The sequence below is a fragment of the Magallana gigas genome, chromosome 3 (assembly GCF_963853765.1).
Source record: "Magallana gigas chromosome 3, xbMagGiga1.1, whole genome shotgun sequence".
Taxonomy (NCBI): Eukaryota; Metazoa; Mollusca; class Bivalvia; order Ostreida; family Ostreidae; genus Magallana; species Magallana gigas.
Window position 1 is genome coordinate 30158245 of NC_088855.1, and position 26012 is coordinate 30184256.

General features: G+C 34.2%; 1 protein-coding gene across 4 annotated transcripts; it reads left to right on the forward strand.

Annotated features, from left to right (window-relative positions):
- Positions 1 to 1088: 1088 nt before the first annotated feature.
- LOC105326177 (uncharacterized) lies at positions 1089 to 24142 on the forward strand. 4 transcript variants are annotated; one of them, XM_066079252.1, is made up of 4 exons: positions 1089 to 1171; positions 1357 to 1409; positions 9185 to 9248; positions 20735 to 24142. In XM_066079252.1, the coding sequence occupies exon 4, from the start codon at positions 20865 to 20867 to the stop codon at positions 22494 to 22496; it is 1632 nt and encodes a 543-aa protein (XP_065935324.1). In that variant the 5' UTR covers positions 1089 to 1171; positions 1357 to 1409; positions 9185 to 9248; positions 20735 to 20864; the 3' UTR covers positions 22497 to 24142. The 4 variants fall into 4 exon arrangements, with proteins under 4 accessions (XP_065935324.1, XP_065935325.1, XP_034336490.2 ...); XM_066079253.1 differs by lacking the exons at positions 1089 to 1171; positions 9185 to 9248 and having other exon boundaries at positions 1371 to 1409; XM_034480599.2 differs by lacking the exons at positions 1089 to 1171; positions 1357 to 1409; positions 9185 to 9248 and adding an exon at positions 10132 to 10149.
- Positions 24143 to 26012: the final 1870 nt, after the last annotated feature.

Below are 26012 nucleotides of genomic sequence, written 5' to 3' on the forward strand. Positions count from 1 at the left end.
CCACTACTATATGAAAAACATCCCCCCCCCCTCCTCTCATTAGATTTGATTTTATTTAGAGTTGTCTCGCTTTTAACAGAGCTAATATTTTGCGTTTCCAGTCAGACAACCCCAGAATATGTAATTCTAACCGCTGACTAAAATATTTGATAATTACAGGATTTAATGCAAGTTTTGCTTAGTACATTGCTTGCACTAAAACTGAGTAATTCTTAATGAAGTGAAAACGACCAAACAATCCCCGCCTTTATTTAATATTTTTTCATCAACAAATGGTTTAAAATCTATTCACATGGCGTAGCATTATGTACTTCGATTTAAAAAAGTGTCATGGGATTTCATTAGATTTTTTCTAGTACCATTTAAAATGCAGTACATGTAGTTAGATTAATGCTAAAAAGAACTAATAAATAAATTAAAAACAAGGGGTGACATGTAATTAAAAACAAAAATTACAACAAAAAGTACTAGTGACACAATAGACTTGGCCTAACTTGCCAGAAACATTGTCACTAATGATATTACATGAACAAAATTCATTCGGCAAAAACCGAGAAAGATCTAGAAGATCAAAACAGCAGAGCTTGCAGAATTTTGCTGTCGATTTTTAATACAAAATTTAATCCCATTTTATTTTGTTTAATCTTGGGAGTGACTTCAATCTAAATTCCAAAATAGAAGAAAATACTCAATTACGAAAGCAATTTCCCCAAAACATGCTTCAAAGAAAAACTTTTTTGTAGCATAAAGTAAATTTCCTCATCAAAACCCAGAAAGAATTGCCCTATGATAACAGCTTTCCTCCATGTTTCATCATTTCAGCCATAAAATGCGGGTTAATCCAGCAGTAATCGGGTCTTTTTCGAGATGAATTAATTCAAACGGAGACATTTTACTGCATTTTGGCCAATGGATTCGGATTGAATTACTTCTTGTTTACCACGATTTGACGCTACAGAAGTGTTAAAGACTCGATCAAACAGCAGGACTTTTATTCCGAGATAACAATGGCCCCAATTAAAGCCCCATAGGCCAGATAGATCCTAGCTGCTTGCGTTCGATCCTCAATATCGATTGATTCGTATTTTATTTCATTACAGATTCGTTTTAGCATACAAGCGCAGCACATCGAAAACATCATACTGTATATATATGGCTTAAACTTTGTTAGGTAAGACACGTTAGGCTATAGATTTACTCGTCAATTTACGTATAGAATTTTTCACGAATGATTCATAATAATTTTTGTTTCGTCCGTATATGCATATTATTTTGTGTTCCTGAAATTTTATGCAAATTAATTCGTAATATTCGTGCATTGTGCGCGTATTTTTTTTCTGTTCATTTTTATTTCAGTACGATCCATTTGACTCACTGGACAAAAGAAAGATTCGATTTTCAAATGAATGGTATGTATATTTAATCACTTGATAATTAATGTAGCTTGTAATGTCTGGGTATAATTTTTTTCTTTTGTTAGCTTTGTTAAGTACAAAAACCAGTCGTCTGGTCTGGATGTGGAGATGAAAAAAACGTAATCATCAAAAGACTCAGAAAGGACGGGGTCTAATGACGGAACTAATTACTATATCTATGAATGTTCCAAAAACTTTCGCTAATATTCACTTTATTTCATTTAAATTATGGTATATGAATTGTGCATAAAACGTGTTTGTTTGAATGTATAGAGACTGGGTGCATGATATTTGGTATATGCGATTGATTTCAGACAAATTCATTAGACTGTAAAACATTTCTTATATCTATTAATAACATAAAGTCCAGTGATTTCGTTGGGAAAAGGGGGGGGGGGGTGTAGCAAAAATTTTACCAGTGTCTTGTCACAATGAATAGGCGTATTTAGTGTCAAGACAGGAAAACAGATTGGCATGCATTAGAGAGGGTATTCAGTTAATTTTATTTGTACTGGGTTTAGTCATTTGAATGTGCTTGGAATGATGTCTGCCTCATTACCGTACACTATATATATGATTCTCAGTGATAAATGAACAGAGAGACTTTACAAAATAAATAAGTTCTGTTTTCTCAACGAAATTCACAGATTCAATTCCAGTTATCTTCATTTGTGGATGCACTACTTAATATCTATCGATTACTTTTTTAAATCAGGATTTAATAAGAAAAGAAATGAGACCTATATGAATATGTGTTACTCGTATGACCCAATTATATTGACTGGGGTTAACAAAAATTAAGGCACTGCATCGAATTACATACTTGCTATCTTTCCCCATCCTTCATTCCGATTTGTGACTCATAATGATATAGGTGGGTGTACGATTTTTGTCACCTTAATGCAATTTTACCTTCATTTATCATTATATAATTAAACAGATCGATGACAGAATATATTATAATATGAGATCACACAATTCCTTGAATCTTCCAAACCAGTTAATATGCAGTTAACATGAAGTATTCTTGGTCATTACTTGCTAAACTTGTCGGACAGGATTTTATTATAATTATTCATAAAATACCAAGAGGTTGATCAGGGTTAAATAAATACTGTAGTACAATGTTAAGTAGATATACCTGAACTCTAATAAAAACGTTAAATTTAATTCAGTGCAGAAGTGACTTTAACATTTGCGGAACTCTGGACTTCCGAATAAATTGACACAATAATAGCCATTTTTAAAAGCTGTTTTTATTAAAAGGGGTAACCTCGGAGAGTATAGCTTGTGCTTTGGCCTACAAATATATCGAATTGGGGTGCCAAATGTTCTTTCATTGTACTGTCTTCGATGTGTATCGATGAAAGAAAAACCAGGTTTTGGACAGACGTTTTTTGTTTCGGTTTCCGTCCGTTGGCGCGTCATTTCCAGCCCTTAAATAGAAACATGTTCATGTAACTTAAAGATTGATATGTCTCACACGTTCACTGCATTGCGCTTGCACGATATTCCCTTTGTTCTGTCAATATGATAAATCAAATTTTTTTCTTCGTCTGAATCGAATTTTTATGATGCACAATTGCGTCTCTGTCTGGCCAATCACGTGACTGCATCGCCGTGTTTTCAGCAATTGGTAGAATTTTTCCTTTGTTTGTTATCATTCCTTTATTGACTTTTACATGTACTTCTTACACACAAACATATCAATTAAGTTAACTACATTGGCCTAAAAGTGTCAAAAATGTCAGATTGCATCTTTCATATTTGAAAAAAAGAAAAGGAATTCTTAACATTCCATTTCAACGCTTAGGGAACAAATAAAGAAATTCGTGAGGTGACAAATTGTCGATTTACTCGCGCAAGTAATCATAACTGTTCTTTAAACAAAGTACATTGTGCAAATCATGTCTATATTGATAAGTATATATATCGAAGTGTAAGTTCAGAAATTTCCACATTTTTAATTTCAAATGATGTTGTCTAAAAATTCATACATTGTCACAATTTAGTATTAATAATACACGGGGCATCTACATTTGTAATTTACTGAACGAAAAAAAAATTATGTGCTTGAATAGTAAGTTTCAAATTTTTATTTTTCGAGCGCTCTTTTGACTTTGTTTATAATTCAGACTGTTTTCACCGTTCGCCTGAATAAGTATTTAATAATAAGATTGATATTTTAATTGTGTTGAAATTTATTTAAGCAATCTTATAACATTTTTTTGAGAAATGAGTATCATATCAAGCACTAGTGATTAAAATAATATCATTGTAAGTATATAATTTTTTGGACGAAATTTAAATAACAGCTTCGTATAGTAGATTGCCTTTATTTTATAGAAAAATATTTTTTTGAAACAAATTGATAAATTACTATGCAAACTTTTTTGGTATAAGGTTTCGAATTTGGTTTAAATTTTGTCGTCGATGTTTAATTAGTATCTTAGATTTCATAAATCATGAATAGACGCCTTCTCATTGTTTTAGATACGTATTAAATTTATAAGTACGTGTCATCAATTTAAAAAGATACATAGCATGGATTAATTTTGGTTCTATGGATTTTAGATTAGCCTTCTCGAGTTTCAAAATTGCCCACCTTTTTGTAGTGTACATGTATATTAAGAGATGATTTTTAATTTTTTTCAGAAAAAAACCCACAAATATCAAATGCAGTTTTTCATTTTCTACTTTTACTATAAATCTTTTTCATATTAATTGGTGGTTTCTGCTATGTGATACGTTATATGCAAAAAATGCATTAAAATGAGCATAACATGTCTTTCTTATTACAAAAATGCTTCTGTCTTTGTAATTGACACATTTGATATGTGTACGTTTTAAAATACTTTCCACTAACTTAATAGCTGTGAAGATGAAACCTGCAGAAAAAAGTCTCCTTTGCAGTGTTTCAAAATCACAAAAAACTGTTCTATTAGGAAACAGTGTTTGTAGCAACGCACTTTGAAAAAATTGAGCACTTTGCAAAAAAAAAAAAAATGCGTAAAATTTGAGACCAAATCAATCCCCTTTGAATTTCGTTTTTCCCAAAATGCGTTTAATTTGCGACCAAGTCAACGCACTTTGAAAAAAAAATTACAAAAAGCGTTATAAAGGTTTATTGATATTTGTTTATTATCGAGACACATAACGCACTTTGAAAAAAATATGTATAAATCGCGAACTTTGAGATTCTATCATTAATTAGTTAATAATATGATGATTTTTAAAATCTAATGAATAGGGTATGATTTTTCTTGCACTGATATTCTATAAGCTCATAATGTGTTTGATATATATAAATAGGCCTACATGTATTACATATTAAGGTGACTATGTGGTCACCAAATTTACCGCCAAATCTTCCTTAAAATTTTTCTAGGTGATTTGTTTTGCTATAAACTAGAACCATTTTAACAAGGCATTGGACTTTCAATAGGATGTAACTACATGTATATATTTTTTTTTGCGTCAAAACAAGTTAAAATGACGCTGATTTCAAGCGAAATATACACCGTAGTCTTATCTCAAAAGCCAGCCAAATCTTGTTGATTTCAAAGAGCCATGACTGAGTTGCCAGCAATGAAATAGACAGGTCTACGTGTCGTCACATCGCCGATTGACACAACTACCCAAAGTCCAAGCTCTTGTTAAAATGGTTCTATGATTTAGTAAAGACAATATTCATATACATATTAGCTTTGAAATTTGAATATTTTGCTATATCTCTATAGAGAACTCTTCTTTTAGGAAGATTAATATAGACTAAAAATGGCCACGTATATGGCAAAGCCCTTTTTTATTGTACCAAATATACAAGTTAAAAAGGTGATGAAACGTAGAACGGTTGCTAAGCGATATGGTTTATGTCTTTTTGGATAAATATACAAATCTCACCACTTTTTCTTGTTGAACTACATGTACGTTAGCTTTAAGAAAACTTTTTAATCGAGGAACGAACTTATTTATCAAGTTAGCTGTGAGTTCTCTTTTTGATATATCTCTTTAAGATGACACGATTAAAATAGATATTTGCTGAATTTAAAAGTATCAAGCCCTGCCATTTTTAGTTATTTTCGACGATATAAACGCATTTTGAAATAAAAAAAAATTCAAAATGCATTGACTTGGTCAAAAAATTAACGCATCGAAAAAAATTCAAAGTGCGTTGTAACGGTCCTTGTTGAACTCTAGAACACAAGTCAGTTATATGGCAAACATTGTTTGCTCATCTACATATTGCCCTAAGTGATACAGATGTGCGATCAAGAGGTATTTTTTACGATCGATTTCCTCTTCATCAACAACTTTGATAACAATGTTACAAACCATTAAACAGTTTCCAAAAATGGAAACTACGTGGGAACTTATCTTCGTTGGAATATTGATATGTATTAGATATACATATTTTCAGACTAATTTACGTAGTTCATTAACCATTTTTGTTTACACTATATACATGTATTTACAGTTTCTGCATATTGAAACCATCTGTAAACCATGAATGAGTTGAGAAGATGTGTAAGATGTAGTGGAAATAACAATTAAATGGTTTCCATGTAGTTTCCATTTTACAGAAACTGGGATGCCATTAAATTGAGCTTTATTTCGCTTTCATATCCTGAAGAACATGACTCTCTACATTGTCAAAAAAGTTTACCATTGTGAGATCGTAACTTTCAAAATCTAATTATCTATATAGAAGAAATTACAAAACACAAGTAATGGTGTAATTAGATTTTTATTGTTTGGCGTTTTTGGTCGTGGCAATAAAAGCAGCATGGGTCGCCAAGCAGGGCAGACCCAACAACAAAGCAGCAAGTACAACAACATGAGCAGCACAAATATTTTTTGCTATTTCGGGTTGACCGCAAACAGCTATAGTTTGAACATTTGAATGTTTATAATATAAGTTCAATATCAGCAGCAATTGTAGTTTGAACATTTGAATGTTTATAGTTAAAATGCAATATGGTAGCAGCAGCAGCAACAAGCACAAAATGAGCAGCAGCATAAATCAATAGCATTTGATTGTTCCGGGTTAACCGCGAACAATATATTTGTTAATTATTTCACAAACTTGTCACATCAGTTGAATGGACGGGCGCACATGCCATTTCAACAAACTAGCCGCATCAGCGAATGGACGGACTCTCATGTTGTTTACACAAACTGGTTACATCAGTTCAATGGACAAATGCAGACGCCATTTACACAAACTTGTCACCAAAGTTGGAGGACAGGCGCATGTTAAGCTTCAAGTTCCACACTTTGATCACTGCACAGTCATTTTGTTTGCCACGACAGTTATACTTCATGCAGCACCAAGATATCAGCATTTACCAATCTGAAAAATATATTGAAAAAACCGAAAGCAGTATCTTTTTTACAATAGGGGAAGGGTGGGTTGGGTAAAACTTAAGTTAAAAAGATTGTAATAATTTTTTGAAAAATTGAGCGAGCTAAACTTTTTGCTACCTTTCAGCCCTGGTTGATTTTGAAAAGGATTTGTATACCGAGCCCGATTCAATATCGAGCCCGAACAAAAAGAACACCGCAATTTCCTCATAAGATAAAGGCATCTATATAACATGCATATAGATGCTATTATCTATATAGAAGAAATTACAAAACACAAGTAATGGTGTAATTAGATTTTTATTGTTTGGCGTTTTTGGTCGTGGCAATAAAAGCAGCATGGGTCGCCAAGCAGGGCAGACCCAACAACAAAGCAGCAAGTACAACAACATGAGCAGCACAAATATTTTTTGCTATTTCGGGTTGACCGCAAACAGCTATAGTTTGAACATTTGAATGTTTATAATATAAGTTCAATATCAGCAGCAATTGTAGTTTGAACATTTGAATGTTTATAGTTAAAATGCAATATGGTAGCAGCAGCAGCAACAAGCACAAAATGAGCAGCAGCATAAATCAATAGCATTTGATTGTTCCGGGTTAACCGCGAACAATATATTTGTTAATTATTTCACAAACTTGTCACATCAGTTGAATGGACGGGCGCACTAAAAAGATTGTAATAATTTTTTGAAAAATTGAGCGAGCTAAACTTTTTGCTACCTTTCAGCCCTGGTTGATTTTGAAAAGGATTTGTATACCGAGCCCGATTCAATATCGAGCCCGAACAAAAAGAACACCGCAATTTCCTCATAAGATAAAGGCATCTATATAACATGCATATAGATGCTATTATAAATTGAATCAATCCGAAACTGAACTTGCTTTTCTCTAATAAAACCAAGAAACCTTTAAGCTAAAAAAGCTTTTCTTCAGTCGAGAAGAAAAATAAGTTTGGTTTTATCTAGATAACACACGCGAGAATTCGTGCATCGACCTGTAATTTGATCTATTTATGCCACAGCTTTCTGCACCCCCTATTTATTTGTAATTCCACGAAATCGATTAGCATTTATGGGCATTTTTCGTGGTAAAGAAGTTTTGTTATATTTAAAAGAACTTTGTAAATAAACTACATGTATGTTACACTAGATGTATAGGGTATCAATCATTTTAGATTTATTTTAAGTAACGGCAAAGACTAAACAACCATGTATCTATCATTCACAAACATTTTTAAAATATTGCAAGGCACCATGATTTTCATTGGCTTAAGCATAAGGTACATTGCAATGCCCCCTTGTAAATCATCCATAGTTAATAGCTATGGAACAGTATTGGCTGGATAATAAATATTTTTTACTTTTTTCTATTTTCAACCTTAGCAATTAACCAGTATTTTTCTATTTTTTTGATTTTCATTTTCCTCACATTAGCTATTTGTTTTGTTTATTATTTTTTTTTTTGCACTGTACCTCCTTCCAATGCTATTTATAATATAATTTATTATACAAAATTCAGTTGCAATATATATATATATATCTTATTTAAAATTATATAATTACTCATATTATACCTTGACTACAAGGAGAGAACATAAATAGGCATTATGCAAGCTGTTCAATCCATTTCAATGTATCTATATACTTGAATAAAATACTTCTTAAATTAAATATTTTTATATTTGTTTTGAATGTGTTAGGTTGAAGAAGGTATGGTTTTTCATGTAGGCTGAACACGATATCCGAATACTAAAACATTGATCAAGGTCATTTGTTTAAAGCACCATGCTTGCTCTCTCTCTCTCTCTCTCTCTCTCTCTCTCTCTCTCTGTATTCAGAGAATTCTATCATCGATTCTTCGTGATGCATTTAGAATTTAGAATTCTATCATCGATTCCTGCTTTTAATTATTTAGTTTATCTCATTTGAAATTGGAGGTAGAAATACACCAATTTTGAAACATCTTAAATTATGTAATAAAATCAATACACGGTATAGATAACCTGTATTGTTTTGGACCCTGGCTAATTAGACATACGAGATGCCTATAGAAATCACCAAGGCTTCATTGCATAACTTCTGATTTGGTCAAAACAAAATTAAAATCACCAGACCGATTTCTCCTCTATATAATTGTCAATAGTCGCATTTTTTTCTGATTGAAATACATGTAGATGGCATCACTCGGTACAGAGAAAATATCAATCATTGTATCGGACCAGCGATAACACGTGAAGTATAAACACTTCTTTTCTAGGACTGTGAAATCGTTTTAATCACCATTCCGATCGGACCAGATCTCCCGCTAATACTAATCAGCTGATACAGGCTTTTTGGCATTCTTCACGGTTGACTAGACATTAAAACGTAAACATTTAAACGACGGTTTGGTCCTCTTTTCAGGTGTAAGATGTGACATTTACCGTGAGTTTATAAGTGGAAGGGGGAGAAAATAGCCACAGTTTTTGTAAGTATATTTTACAACACTCATTCGTCATTCCATATGCAGTAATTCTCTGAAATGGGTTTGGCAAAAAAGTTGGCACATTGAACACAGTTCTGATGGCTGTCGTCGATTTTTCATTCGTATTTTGCTCGAGGTCCAAGTCACATTGTGCAGTTGTAATTTTTTTTTTTTCTCCACCGGATCATCAAAGAATATTAATCAGATATTGATAAGCAGGCATATTTAGGCAGTGTGGATAAACGCCAGTATTACTTTATTTTTTGTTAAGAGATAAATGACCATGACTTAACTTTATTACGTAATGTCATACGATGGTGAAGTTTTTTCTCCAAGAGTCAAAGAGATGGGCGAAGTCTAATTTGGTATTATAATTTTCTGAGGTTTATTTCTGCTTTGATGAAAGTGTGATTTACGGCGTTTTTAGCTGATTAAATATTCTTATTTCCCTTTTTCCCCAGTGTTACGTAACTTTTGGTTAAACCATCAAGTTTCATCAGCCCCGAACATATTCTTGTGTTTTTTTAACACTGACACAATCAATTAAAGAAAAATGTTAGTAAGATATTTAATAGCTCTATGACTAATTACCAGCCGTAATTCTTCATCTAAATCAAATGGCATGCATTTCCCAGCTCTAAACTGTACAATCCATGGACATGTTCTAATTACAATGCACAATAGACTGAAATACTTTGCCATCTAATACATTGGTCACGTGATGCTTAGTGGATTCTTGAAGCCATGTAAAAGCTTTCATTGAAATTTGTGGCAGTGCATATGCCTGAACAATTGCAGATGCAAGCAAAGATATAACTCCAGAAGGTTGCTCTTTACGAAGTGTTCTGCTATCATATTTTAAAGGTATCAACATATTGTAATCGAGGAAACTTATAGTGTTAAGGTAAATAAATTTTCAATAGCTTTTAAACTTTTTCAAACATATGCTTTATTTGTTTAAATTCTATACGATGGCAAAATGGTATTTTTGGATGAACAATAACAGATCCATTAGTCATAATCCTAATACATGATGGTATACCATGTGAAAAGAGTATTTTGTACCCGTTTTTTTTTAAAATCATAAACACTACTTTGGGTTTGAAACGACCTCTGAACCCTCAATTGAAAGACTGTTTTTGGTAGTCAGGTGACAATTTATAAAACATATTGGTTGGCATCCAGTGTCCCTTCAATTGTTCCAATTTGAATTTTAAATAATTCTTTTAAGACATTGACACTGCTTCGTTGCAGTATTTTCGTCCATATTAAAGATTGTACATGTAATGCAAGAACCCAAAATTACGAGGTCTTGGCCAATAATTAAAAAAAAATACCTAAAATATCACAGCCTTTTCTGATATTTATCAGGGTAGAATATCGTTTTGAAAGTCTAGACCTATTTTTTTATGGCGACGGTTTTAGCAACAAGTGGGATTAGATGTGATACACCTAAAAACTCTTTTGTTTTTCATATATGTACATTAACTACTTGAACACTTAAGATTAAACTCTATACTTATTTACGACTGGTTTCCGCTGAAATACCAAATACTTTTCAAGAATTTCTTTTATATTTTATATACTAGTTTAAGTATTTTGTCCAGGATTTTAACCTTGAAATTCCACTTTTGATTGTAACCTTGTCTGCATATTTGTATTGTCCGGGTAGACAGACTGCACATGAGCTCAATAGGCTAGCCATACTGTCTCTGACGAACCGTGACAAAGGCCAGAAAATACATTGCAACAATTAATGCTATGAACTTGTGAACCCTTTTATTGGGCAAATATTCACATTTTCATCTTTGATTATCAAGTTTTTAGAAAAAAATATTGGGCTATATATTTTCTTAATGGGCTTCGTTAAGTTCCCATTAAAGTAATTTTGTTCATATTCACCGGACTTGTTGATTCGGGTTTGTTATAAAGATGTCGGTTTTAACTATAAATTACAATAACAAAAATCTTCATAGTCGTTCCTCGTTTTTATAAAAAAAAAATCGAGATTAAAATCTGCAATTTTATAGTCCAGTCTCAAGCAAAAATAAGATGTCTCTTAACGTAGAATATTCATTTCAAAACAAATTAGCTTTGAAGTATGTGTCCTTGAGAGGGAAATAATAAAATCGGGATTAAGTTAACTTATCTGGAAACTAAACATATAAGAGGTTTATCAAGTTTCAATCCAACATGAGTTTTCACGGACATTGACATATCTATCGAGAGGTAGAGGTTTAATTACACATAAATAGCTCTCTGACATGCAATCAAAAATAAGTTTTAAGGAAAAGAGTTTAATATACATATCCCTGACTTATCTTAACATTTTATTCGGGTCATAAATTTGACATGTCATTGACATGACATATTTTGTCCATTTAATTGTGTTTCAAGATATTCTCTGTGATTTTTTTTTAATGGTGAAAGGTTAAATAGCATTTATTGGAGAAGGAGCTGTCGTTAGATATATAAAGTTCTAGTTCCTTTCATTATTTTTATTTAGCGGCCTGGCTTTGATTTCAATCGATCGTTGGTTAAAATTCCTCATAATAGGCTCAGTGTTTGCGTTTAAAAGAAGTGAAAAAGGGTGTTAAAAGACGACCACCCAATGCAGCTGATACATTCAATTCAATGACTAAATGTCGAAAACGATAAACTAACAAATTAACACGCATGATTATATCGTTTGTCATGTCGTAAATTTTGAACCTACTGGGTAGCAGTAAATACAAAATTTACAACCGGACAACTTGTAAATTTTGTATATAACACTGTGCCGGATAATTATGCCAGTGCCAAGGTGGCATTTTTGCACCCGCTTAAGCTGCATATATCGAAAAATTCAAATATGCCATGTGATAGACTATTGCTTAAAGAGTTAACAACCACCTTTGTTATCAGTGTATCTCACCTTTCAGGTGAGATATTTACCTTTCCAAATTAAATTCCTATAGGAAAATAATTTTTCCAATAGGAAAATCAATATTCCTATAGGTAATTTGAAATTTCCTATCGGAAAACAAGAACTTCCTATAGGAATTTCAATTCCGATAGGATTTGATTAAATCCGATAGGAAAACTTAATATCCTATAGGAAAACTGCATGTTTGAATCCAATTCCTACAGGAATTACCATTCTCCTATAGGAAATATAATTCCTAGAGGAATTTTTAAAAATCCTATAGGATTGTCAATATTTCCTGTAGGAGAGTCAATTCTCCTATGGGAATTATCATTTTCCGACGGGATATTAATGTTTAAAGGTAAATATCTCACCTGTCAGGTGAAACACACTAAAAACAAAAGTGGTTATATACTCTCTAGACAATGGTCTATCATATGGTATACATGGATTTTTTCGAAACTGCATCTTAAGCGGGTGCAAAAATGCCACCTTGGCACTGGCATAATTATCCGGCACAGTGTTATATACTGCCACCCGGTAAGTTCTCAATTTGCAGCATGACACATTGCAGAAGACTTCAAATCATACACAGTCTCTTGAATTACGGATTGGTAGTGCACGATTGATTTGCAATCATGCATTTGTTTTGATAAAATACACTATAGTAACTGAGGGCAGTTAATAACATTGCATAATTGTAAAGTCTCAGAACGGGTCTATGTTGTGTTTCTGCCTATGAATGTTCCTTTTCCGACCCTAAAATCTGTTTACCGTCGGTATAGATGTTGTTTTCATTTGTATATTTCATTTCCGTCTGTATCGTTTCCATCTGTAGGTTTCGTTATCATCGGTATGTTTCGTTTCCGGTTGACACTGTACAAAAGTTTCAATTTGTCCGGAGTTTTGGTTTTAATGGACAGACATCCTTTTGCGATGACCAGACAGACCAGAATAAGGTTATATTTGCGCGGAGTGTTGGTCCGTTTTCAACAATGTGTCTGTTCTTGGCTTCGGCCTTGTACATGTAGGTCCGAGGTCTCACAGACGATGTTGTTTAACCTGCTCCCAGGTCATTGACGCCAGACGAAGGTCTGAATCTGATCCCCTTACTGACTTATTCTTTGGTCTCATATTATTGAAAGTTTGAATTCCCGAAGGGGGAAACAAACAAATAAATTAAAACAGTTAAATAACTTGATCTGCCGCCTCTTTTATGATGGTGCTCTAGAGCCATTCATTTAAATTTTGGCACTAACAATCCCACCCACCCCCACCCCAACACAATCACCACACTACCACCAGGATGACCTTACATCAGTTCAACCTTTCGTAGGGTGCATGGTGCATCAATTACATTATGTACTAGCACAGTAAACCTGCCCTCACTTCAAGAGCCTTACCCGCTGTAAAGTATGCTTCTAAATCTAACTTCTCAATCTTTCAAGGTAAATTTAGGAACAATAATCTTTCCTACAACAAAAAGTGGGGGGGCTGAACCCTCTATCATGCTATGTTTGTAATGGTTAGGTATAACTTTGCAAAAAAAGTGGGGGGGCTAAGCCCCCCCCCCCTAGCCCCCCCCCCCCCCGGTTCCGACGCCTATGCCACTTGATTAGATAAATCAGGGTTCACCAAAGAACCCACAAAAACCTGAATAGCTGCGCCTTGCCGTGAAATTCTCTTTTAACAAAATTATATACGTCAAATTTTACGTAAATTATCCATCCCAATATAATTTACACCGTATAATTTGTGAAGTAAGCGTGTTCGGAATAAATTCTTGTGGCAAAATTAACGACAGTTTTATGGTATTTACATTATTAATCTAAAGCACATATACATGAATACACAAGGCTTCAAAACATATTTCATACCGAGTGATCGCATATATAATTTTTTTTCCATGTAAAGAAAGTTTTATCTCTGTATGATGTTTAAAGGTATGATTATTTGATGAGCATTGTCCAATAAAATATACTAGACTTTGACCTGTGCGTGCACGGGTTGACATTGCATATCGGACATTTACGAAATAGGTACATCGACACACCTTATTATTAACATTTACATAACAAAGCTATAAGCCTACAATAATGCTATTAATTTCACTACACTTTCCTTAGTTTGAATAAACTAACTGTGTCTCGGGAAAGGCCCTCCCTTATACCCGTAATGTAGCAGAAAATTGCAGAATCGCTCCGGAACGACTTTGGAGTTGCCTTGAAAATAACAGTCAAATACATCACAAAAAACCTTTTTGAGACTGCAAATACCTTTCAACTAAAAATTTTAATCCATAGAATGGAAGAATTCAACACCTTTTCGCCAACGTACATGTATTTTCTTTGTAAAACTGGGTCTGTAGGACATTATTCATTTTTACGATAAATCATTTTCTATCTTCACTCTCCTAACAAATATAATGTAACTTTTTAGCATGTTATCAAATATTTTTTGTCATCACGAATATGAAAGTACATTTGTAAGTACTTAGTTGAAATGTATATTTATTATTTTAAACTTTCTCTCATAAGAAATCTATAGCAAAAGTCCAATGAAAATTTACCCGTATTTGTATTATCATTTCTGAGTTCATTCATGCAGATGTGATATTGTGGAAACATAATAAACTAAAGATCCCGTTAGCGTGAATGTATTGCGCAAGCGCAAGATTGTAAAATCCAAAAAAATCCTGGTGATTTCCGGGATATTTTGAGGAATTTTCGTTGATTATTTATTAGAGAAGCTTAACTGAGAAAAAATAAAAACAAATTTGTAATCTTCAAGTACCAATGATGTTTAAAATATATAAAACAAAAGACAGTATTCTTCCGATTTCTCGGTATTAAAGACTAAAAATTCGAGTCTATTATTTTAATATAGTAGTATAGATATAGATATACTTTATCCTTTGTGCGATCTTTAATCAAATTGTTGTTGAATTGCATGTTACAAGCATATGATTGTATTTACTACTGTAAATTTCTTTTAAGCGTTCACTTAATGAAATATTTTACTAGTTTGTAAATTTCATTTCATCAAAAACCGAAATATTACACGACGCACAAAATATTGTCATAAGGGGAGAATTGCATCTTAGAAAAATGATACCGGGGGGGGGGGGGGGGGGGTTCCGGAAAACTAGTTTGGGGTCGAAAGTGTCGAGTCCGGAATCGAACAAAATGATGTTTATCCGACAAGTTCAGGCAAACAAAATCCCATTCAAGCTTTTGGAATAATTTTCAAAGAATTCCTTTGACAAGAAAACCATGAAGTCCACAAGCGTTCTCTAAAATTGAAGTATCAGTTTAATATGTCATTTCTAATTTATTCACTTTTAATTTTTGATGCAACACCCTCTATTGAAAGCTAAATCTGCGCCCACATGTTTTTTTCGAATTCTTAAAAACTGGTTTGAAACCTAAGTGCCCCCGCTCTGGGTCCTTTGTGTGTAAACCGAGGATCGTTAATTCAATACTAGTAACTCCTAAAAATTTAGAGAGATTTCATCAGCATACCTTCAACATTAACCCATTAAACCAAGTTGCTATACAGTGTCAGCTTTTTGGAGGTAGGTCAAACAAATGAAAAAAAAAGTTTAAAATTTACTGTTTATCAAATGAGCTCCATCAAAAGTGAGACACATATATTTTGAATTAAAGCGAAGGATTTTCTTTACAAGCATTAACTAAAAAAGAATGCCATCTATCTGCTTATTGAATGACAAAGCATATTCATATTAAACTACACTACTTGTAAATAACTTGAGTATTGGCACGTATATTATTATAGGAAGCGTGTCAATGGTCTTTTATTTTTGAAACTTTTTGATGGGCACCATTTACGTGCGATATTTTTCGTTTTGTGAAATTAAATGGAAGAAGTTGGCCATAAATCAATGGAATTGTTTGTGATATATCCTCTTCTTCCCCCATTTAGGATGTTCTGGATCAAATATCAGACATCGAAAGTAAAATTTTTGATAATACTTGAGCAATACCCCTAAGCATTGAACCGTGCATCGGAATACGTGTCTGAATTCGCAATTCTATTTAAAACACATGCACTGAAAACTATTTTAAAAATTCTACTAACACAACCCTGAAGAAAAAAAAACTAAATTGCAAAAATAATATATCGAATAATTGAAATAGCAGGAAATAATGTTAACCTTCTCTAAACTTGAAGACGATAGAGAAGTGAGCTAACAATTTCAAAAGATGTAATTTACGTAGACGCAGTCTAGGGCTTTTATAGACCATCATTATCTGGAGAGACATCGCACATAAAAAAATTGGGTACATCTTTAGTTGACGTCCAAAACGCCCATCTCCTTAGCATTCAAAGGTCAATTATTGTGACATGTATAAATGAACTCTTCTTTCCCTTCAACTTCCTACCCCATTTAAAATTAGCCCAATACATCTTTTTAACCATAATTTTTCCAAGTGCTGAAGTATTTACCTTAGGTTGTTTTTGTTGGGTTTTTTTTTTGGGGGGGGGGGGGGGCGGGGGCTGGGAACAACTTGTGTTCTGTTGAGAATCTCGACAAATAAAACAAGTTTTCGTGCCAAACATAATGCATTGTAGAGATTCGTCAGTTTATGTATGATTAGTTGACCCACTTCGATACAATCTGCAAACAAAGAGCGTTGTTTCTACTAGCTTTCTACGCCAGATCTTGATATGTAAGAAGCTTTTATTTCTATAGTACCCTGTCGTCCTTTATACCAGGGAGGTTCTCGCAATCTACCTAAGCTTGACTGACAGATGACAGAAAATATACACACAACTAAAATGTCTACAGATCGTTTAAAAACAGCGATTACAACACAGATAAGTCCTCCATAGGTTGCGTTTTTATCTGTTAAATCAAATCATAGGTTCAACACGACATTGTCTGATTTGATTTCACAATTATAATAAAGGTTACGAGATAGATTCCGAGACTACACCAAGTTAAAAACAACCTATTGCGGGTGACACCTCATGACAATTTTTCATTTGATGGTTTGTATGCATTTGATGCAGGACTAAGCACGAATAGGCAAGTTTGGGTGTTTTCAACGAAACAAAACGTACATGTACTATAAAAGGGTAACTGCTTGAGCTACTGTTTTCATAAAAAAGGTGGCGGATCTCATAAATACTTTTGATGTTTTGAAACACGATTACCTTAAAAGGCTTGACGCCTTTTTTTTGTGACATCTTTACAAAGTTATGAATATCTGAGGTTTTCTGTTTAGGTAAATAAAGGTGCCATATCCAAAGATATGAATACATTGAAATTGGCAACGCAGCGCTGCCACAAAATTTTGCACTTGAAATAATTGTTCAATTTGAACAAACGTCGAAGTACTCTATATTGTGTGAGAAAACAAAAATTAGAATTCATTATTAAATATTTTTTGCCTAAAATGTTCAAAATTCTGTGTTGAACTACTCGAGTACGAGTATATACTGTATCATGCATGCCAGCACAAAAATAAAATTTAATCTAAAATGGTTGATTTGTCTTGAACACCTACTGGAATTTGAACCTAATTTACAACCCAGTTCCCCCAATTTTAAATACTCTGTGACCAAATATTTTCTCACGTTGAGTGTATATATATAAATACCAGTTGATCCCAGTCGCGAAACATGTTCATTATGTTAATTCAGGCACAGGTATATATAATTACATTAACTTTGTCACATGAGTATTTCCGAAACCGAAAGCAGGAGACTAATTATCACATACTTTCAGTCAGCCAAGAAAGCTTCGCATTATGCATAATGATATTCTGTATGCACATCGCGCATTTCCTCGTGAATATTGTCAGTTTGGACAAACAACGTCGTCCTGTTACAAAATTATAATTTTATTCAGTCTTCAGCATAACACATTTCCTTGTAAAAACCCACGTAGAATTCTTTTTAAAAAATGAAATTGTGTTCGCATGACTCTGAAGACGTAATTCTATGGTCTGTACACTGACTGGAATCTATATCAAAATTTGATTACATATATTTAAGACACTTGACGTTGCAATTACATATATTCGTGGACATGGTGTCTGAATTACTATGTAATAACGGTAACCGACGGAATCTTTAACTCTTATCCAAACAACTGGGAAAGTTTCGGTATGATTGTCGATAAAAAGATAGGATTTAAAAAGTACATATTTAAATAAGAATTCGACTTCTAAATATAAATATATTAAATGTATATCTATATAGGTTGGTACCGTAGGCTATATGTAAATCGTACGACTTCTGTTTGTTTGTTGTAGAAATTTAGAACATCACGATGTTTATATTACTACGTGAACATTAAACCATTGTGTATGCATTATAGATATAACTATACATAATCAAACGCATTTTTAAGAAGCTGTCAAATTGAAGCAACTATGGAATGTTACAGAGTACAAAAGCTGGAAAGCGTGAACATTTAGATACGAGAATTTAGGACAGAAATATTCATCCGACGCTTGTCATATTGATATCAGAAACATGATTATATATGTACTCATGAAATCAGGAATTTACATATTTTGTTTCAACAATCATACACGTATATTTTGACATATTTGTTTAAATCCCACATTACTAGAATATCCCATTCATGGATAGTAGATACTGGACCCATATAGTAGAGTACAAGGAACCTTAACTTAAATTTTGCATCTGCAGACATACTCGCAGTATGTCATGAACATAAAGTTGTAATTTCTAAAAAATAGAAACTAATTCTGAACTACCTGTCCATTAAAGAGAAGACCAATTGTAAAAGAACTATGATTGTGCCTTGTAAGCCGTGCTAAATTAACTAAAGGTTTTACCATATTTGTAAGATTTTGATCAATATTGCCATTTGTAAAGTTTCATCACTGGTGGCAACAAATTAAATTACTTGCTTGCATTAACACACGAAGTGCATGACGAATTATATAGACTGTGCTTGCCGCTAGTTACAAGATGTATAACTTTGTTGGACATAACGTTTGTTTAACCTTTTCGGGGTTCAAAAATTTCAACATGTAGCTGAGTCGAAAAGTGGTGAATTTTAAGATGAAATACCGTATATCCGGTTTTTATCGCGTCACAAAATTTGCAAAAATGGGGAAAACCCGTAGCATTTTTAATATGTTTTTTTGCGATTTTAAAAGTTTCTTTTAGAAATAATATAAGATATAATTTATACGTTCTAGGTATTCAATATTTTGCGAATTGAAAGAGATCGCAAAAATAGCGAAAATTAGATCATCGCGAAAATTACCGGATATACAGTATGCATTTGATTATTGAATAAAATAGGAACTAGTATATGTTAATTATATATTCAGTAAACCAAATTTGATGCTAGGTACTAACTTTGGTAAACATGTTGAAATTTTATACTCTCTCCTAGGTAGCAGCTAAATTAAACGCACTGCTACATACCGGGTACCATTTTGAACAAATTAGATTGTGTTTGGGCAAATAGTTTTCTTTTCATAATGGAGTAAAACTATTTTCAGAAAATGGTATGTTGGCCATTGAACATGTTCACCAAATATTTACCTTATACTTACTTTTCCAAAAAATATTTTCTGGCTTTGAATTCTAGTCTTATTACAAGCAGAAACTAATGTTATTTCTTACAATGTCGTTTGAAATAGACCGCCCTCTCTTTTATTGCAAAATAAACAAAAGTTTTACCAAATATCGATACCTGTAAATCGAAATTGAAGGGTTTTTATCTGTAAATGTAAAGTTATATAGTACTCATTGCTTCTAGATGTAACGGGATTTTTTTTTTTAACTTTTAAATACTGTTAATCATAACACCTTTCTGAAAATTGAAAATATATAAAGTTGTATTTATTTAACTCGTTTGTTTACGTTACAAATGGTCTCCATTATACGGTACAAGCTCTCAGCACTAGGCCGGATTGGACTGCAGCACGTACCCACTTATTTCTCTGTTGACAATAATCGCCTTAGCCGGGACAGGTATTTTAATAAGAACCCACGTAAAAGCCCCGAACCCAATCATGCGAGCCCTCGTCAGAGCCGCGTAAGAGGGAAAGCAAAGGTTGAATGTTAATTTCATTTCTTGCATAAATTGACGAACAGTAGTGACTTTTTTCTCGCTTCACTGGCCTATGATTTATTATTCTTTAAAAAAAAAAGGTTTTCAAGTATTGATCGTAAAATAGTGCATCGCTTGTTGTGAACAGGTACACGCGGTGATCATTCTTGCTGCTTTTGGACCGCTCGGAAAGGAGCAGTTATTGTTGGATTTTTTCAACAGTGTTGTTTACACTTGGACATAGTACTTGGCCCGTCTCCTGTTTTCTGTCATATTTCGCCGAAATGAGCTAACTGTGGCCCAGGGTGAACTCTGTATCTCCCGGAATGAAGGGTGGCCCTATCTCACCTGTCAATCACCAAGTGTGATCTAAATTTAATTCAGAACCGGTTTTCCGTGAATATTTCAAAACCAGTGTTGTGTTATTTTTGCTGGATCATAGACTACTGTGATGAAAAGATGTCTTTTTCAATAGAAGAGCATAATTATAATACATTTATCTTCTAAATATTTTTACAGAGTTTGACTCTTCAGAAGAGGTGACAGATATTAGGAGACATTCTCGTGATCCGTGTGTCTGTGACCAGAACAGCTGCTATTATCCAACTGGATCGTACCACATCTGTTAGGAATCTTTAAAACAATAGACATGGATACAAAATCTATGAAGAAGAAAGCCTGGTATCTTGGAACATGGCGTCAAAGTGTGTTAGCGGACAACGTTATAAAACAAATACAACAATTAGTGGCCCGAAAGAAAGGTAGTCCCGTGAAACTGTGTTTGGCAAAGGACGGGATCCGTGTTTTCGTGTCGAACCTTCTCCAGGGTAAGGTGCTAATCGATCATATACCGTTCTCTGACTTGTACTTTATGACTGTCAATCAACACAACCCGCAGTGTCTGTTGGTGATTGCCAAGGACCCCAGACACAAGTACCGGATCATCGCGTACCGATGCGAAAATGCCCTGGACGCTGGAATTTTCATTCAGTATTACAAGGACGTCCGGAAGTCGATGACGTCAGTGGAAGGGTATAACATTGAACTGAAGAGGTCAAACGAAGGAAACTGGACGCTGCGATCAAAACAACAAGAGGAAGATAAGCGGCAACTGAGGACGATCGTGAACATGCACGCAGACACACCGACAATGAAACAGAATGGGGTGGTTAAGACAGCAGAAACGAAAACGACAGTTGTTAACGGACACTCGAAAATTGACGAAAACAGAAACACAAAAATGGTGGTACATGCCCGTGTGGAAAACTCGCCACCATCGCCGCGAGAGAAAGTTACTTTGGAAAAGGTTTACCGAAAGGGTAAAACCCTGAACAATATCGGAATCCAAGCCGCAGCGCCAAGATCTGAGCGGGTATCTGACGAAGTATCCGAAACGTCTACGACGGAATCAAACCAGTCATTTCAGCATGAGTTGAACTATTTATCGAATGAACTTCGAGAAATAAAATTTATGTTAGAGAAATCCACAGGAATAAGCGCTGAAGTATACCATGACAAAAGCGGTATCGAATTTCAGACCGAATCTCCTCCCACTGAGCAAGAAACAACAGAGGTACGGGTTAACAAGGCGTTAGAACCGATCGACGCCATTGTTAAAGACGATGACGACGATGAAGACAAACCAAGACAAATCCACAGAGACGAAAACGGCGCCAATGTTCGCGTGTCCGTTCCCGACTACCGTAGCCTTGGGGTACAGGCGTCGTCAAAAACGGTACCCACAGCAGCACCCGAAAAGCGTGCTGCAACACTGCCAGCTTACTTCAGACAGTCTGAGACTCAACCAGATGGACCAGAATTGCTCCGCGCTAGTACCTCGACGTACCAATCTTGGAAAGATGACGTAGTACTCCGCGGCGGAGTAGGTCGGTCCGGAAGACCAAGAACCGCTTTGTACAGCACCAGTAGCTATGGAAGCACCAGTGGGAGTGTGCAGGGAAGTCTACGAGGAGTTCCGAATGGGGTACATGTTCATTTCGACCCCGGCGTCCCGAAAGGATCCGTAGTGTACAGGAAGAAAGGAATCTCAACAAACGTTCAGAAGCCAATCGAAAAGGTCTACCAGCGTCCACATTCCGTTCATGCTTCCGGTCGACCGTACGTCGTGCACCACCATCACCACCACGGGGTACAGGCTCACCGGAAGACGGTACCATCAACCCTGGACTTCAATCAAACCAACGGGACTGTCGTAGCAAATGGCTATTCCCCCAACTCACCACGTTCCCCCACTGGTGCAGGGTTCTTTATCCGAACATGAGGATAAGACCCTAACAAACATTAAAAAGTGCTTGGACTGTGTATAATCTTTATTAAAGCCGTGAATTGGCGATACTACATGTGATCAATGCATTTAGAAGGATTGTGCAAGGCGCGTTCGCTTGAACTTGGTACATGTAAATTTTTTTCACAGAAGTATTATCTTTGTACAGGAACTGTTCACATTGCGAACTGTGCTCTTCAGGACGTCGTATAAAATGCTCGATTTGTGACCGCAAAATACAGTTTGTGAGACAGTTTAAGCCAGTAGATTGTTCATTGTTTATAGGTTAATTTTTTAAATGCGAAACGGGCATTCAACTCCTTCACTCGGGACGTTTTCAAGATTCTTGAAAGCAATTATTGCAGGTGATTGTCAATCAGGCCAGATCATTGTCATGTTTTATTGCTAACATTTGTAGAGGTTTTTTTTCTTCACATGTTGCTTGTAGTCTTGGATATAATAGGGGCTCAATGCTTTTTGTGTTTCAGCCATGTCTATGGAAAAAATGTACCTGTATATAGAGAGATCTTTTTTTTATATTGATTTCTTCCCTGGTAAACGACCATTTACAAAGTCTATATGAAGGTCAAGAATGTTTGGATAAAAAATAATACGGGAGGAAAATGTGTCTAACATTACATTATTAATCTGGCTTTAAAACGTTTCATATCGTGTAGAATTCATAAATGTAATGCTTTCACTTCACCATTGCCACAAGCTTATTAAAAAGGTTCTTAATTAATGCCGGGTAAAAACAACTGTGGTTGTTCTATTTGTATTCAAATTCTTTACTATAAGCCGAAAAGAGGGGATTAGAGTCTTTAAAATTTAAATTCCGGCCACCAAACAATTTGGTTTATTCCTAAGCCATTTGGATTTTATTTCCTGTAACTAAGACATGCACTCCTCAAGGGGTGTGTTACGACATCATAAACGGAATTTGGCACCCTTTACATTGGTTCTTATCCTTAGGGAATTATACGCCGATATTTACATTTACTGAGTTAATTTGTGTACATGTATACATCTCGCAAATACATTTGTATTGATAGATTATGTATACCAATAATTAAAAAAAAACAAATGCTTTGTATAATCATGATATTACGTTATATGTATTAATCAAATGTATTGTTTTTTTTCCACATGTGCAAAAGAGTTACATTAAATTCCTATATGAAAAAGCTGAAAAAGCATCCTTTGTTTCTGCTTCTAATGTACATGTAAAGCACGTAGAAAATTCGTTTAATGGTGTTTATCATTGGAGAATGTCGCACCAGGTGATTTGTTTCAAGTCACCACATTAACATAAAGGCCAGGAGATCTTTATAATTAATATGCATGTACCAAAATATTTCAGTTAAAAATAAGGTACATGTACATGTCACTGATTACTGATTTACGTTAGGTATAGGAACATGTACTCGTATTTTAAATGGACATTGTCACGATTTTGATCAAATTCTCTTATTTACAATGCTTTAGGAATGTATTTGTAATGATCAAATGAAATTTGAGAGTCAGAGTTATAAGCAAGATACATAAGTACAGGGCTCACATTTTTTTGTCATGTAAACAAGGCTCGTGTCCTGTTTTTTTTTCTTTACATAGGTTCAATATACCAGTAAAAATCTTTTTCAAGATCATTTGTCCATCTTCTTTTTCATTTAAAGCATAAATAGACAGTTCCTTACGTTTGAATCATTCATATTAGGTCTAAAACTGGAATTTTTACTTGAAGCTTTGTTTACATAGTTCCGTAACTCAACGAATGTCAATCAAATTTCGATTGCTTATGAAAAATGTCTTAACGAAGCATTGTAAACATTTAAATCGGAAAAAATATTTTTAAAACAAAATCGTGATCATGCTTCATTAAGACGATTCTTTTGTTTTGAAATGAATAAATCGTTCGGATATTAGCATTGAATTGAGGTAAAAGTTACAAGGTACAGTGAATGCCAAGGAACAATAGCTTAATTCTTTATTATTTACACGAAAATGAATAGAATTGAAAGTGCTCTAAAATTCAGCCTGTAAATGTACATGTAGTACCTTGGGTCACCGATTGGAATTGGTTTTTAGAGGTGTACATAAGAAACTATAAGATTAACTGAACCTATGGTGTAGAATTCGCGGTGAATAAACTTTGAAATAGGCGACCATTAAAAAGTGAGATAATAGCCACGGCGAAAGGTCCGTCTTTTTTCTTTCTTTTCTTTTTTTATTTTTGCGCCATGGCAGACAATGGTGAAGTATGATCAACGCTTTTTAATCCCCTCACAACTGGGCGCCGGGGAGGACTTAACAAAAGTAGACCAGTTTCTCGCTGTTTGAGTATTTGTCTGCCTCTGACTCACATTTTTATTTGAATCTCATCTTAAACAGTGGTCTCACACACCTCTTTTTCCTAATGGTCCGCTGGTCAGCCTCGGGTGGCCCCCTCTAATGATTGACCCGACAGATGTAGAGCATGGGGGAGTTGAAGATAAAAGTAAACTCTTGCGCCATATTTGTAGGCCGTTTTCCGGATAAAGGAACGCGAACTGATTCCAATCTTGCCAATTTGAGCATGCAGGAATAGTCATGTATGCGCCAGAAAACTTGTTTTTCCACTCGTTTATATTCATAAACTTCTTTTTTTTTAACATTTCCCCCACATTAAATTCAGTATCATCGCTGTTGGCCTTAGAGTATACGGATATAAATATAGTATAAAAAACATAATAATCTATATCACAAAGGTTCGTGTTTCAAGATCATGTAAATGTTCACTAAAATAGATGCACCCACGATGAAATGAAATTGATGAAAGACAAATTGTTGTCATTAATTGCAACGTAGAAGATCGCGAATTAAAATTCTGCTTTGAATATCAAAACCTTTAGCATGTTGTATAGATTTTTATCCATACTCTTAATTTTTGGAGTGTTCTTTCAGCTAGGTTGCTGAGTTTTATTTTGTATTGGAATTTTAATAACGTTTTAAAACTCTACACCTGCAGTAGCACCAGCAGTATTAATTCGCCCATTGCTCCAACATAAAGCTGTTAGATTTGTGGTCAGTCTTAGCTATAACACCTGGGCTATTTCCTCCAATTAACGCACTGGTCTCTGAACAGACTTGTTCTTTCAATAGGTTTTGCCATGCATGAAAATTAAGAAACTTTTTTGTTCTGGGGCCATGCAATTGCATTAATTTAATGTCCTTCTAATTGCGTTTAATGCAAATGCATATACATGTATGTGCATTGGCTCTTGACAAATGCCACGCATTTGCATGTTTTGTGCAATTTGCAGACTCACTGAGATTTGAACTGCAACCTTTGACATTGCTTTGTAATGATGCATAATGTTTGCCTCTGACGACAATAACATGTACTTGTAATTGTTCAGACAACATTGGTTATCAAGTACAAGTATTTTTACGATCTATAATGCTTTCATTATTTTTTTCTGACTTTTAAAATCTTTGGGATAAAAAAGGTAAATGCATAATTGCAATTCATTATTT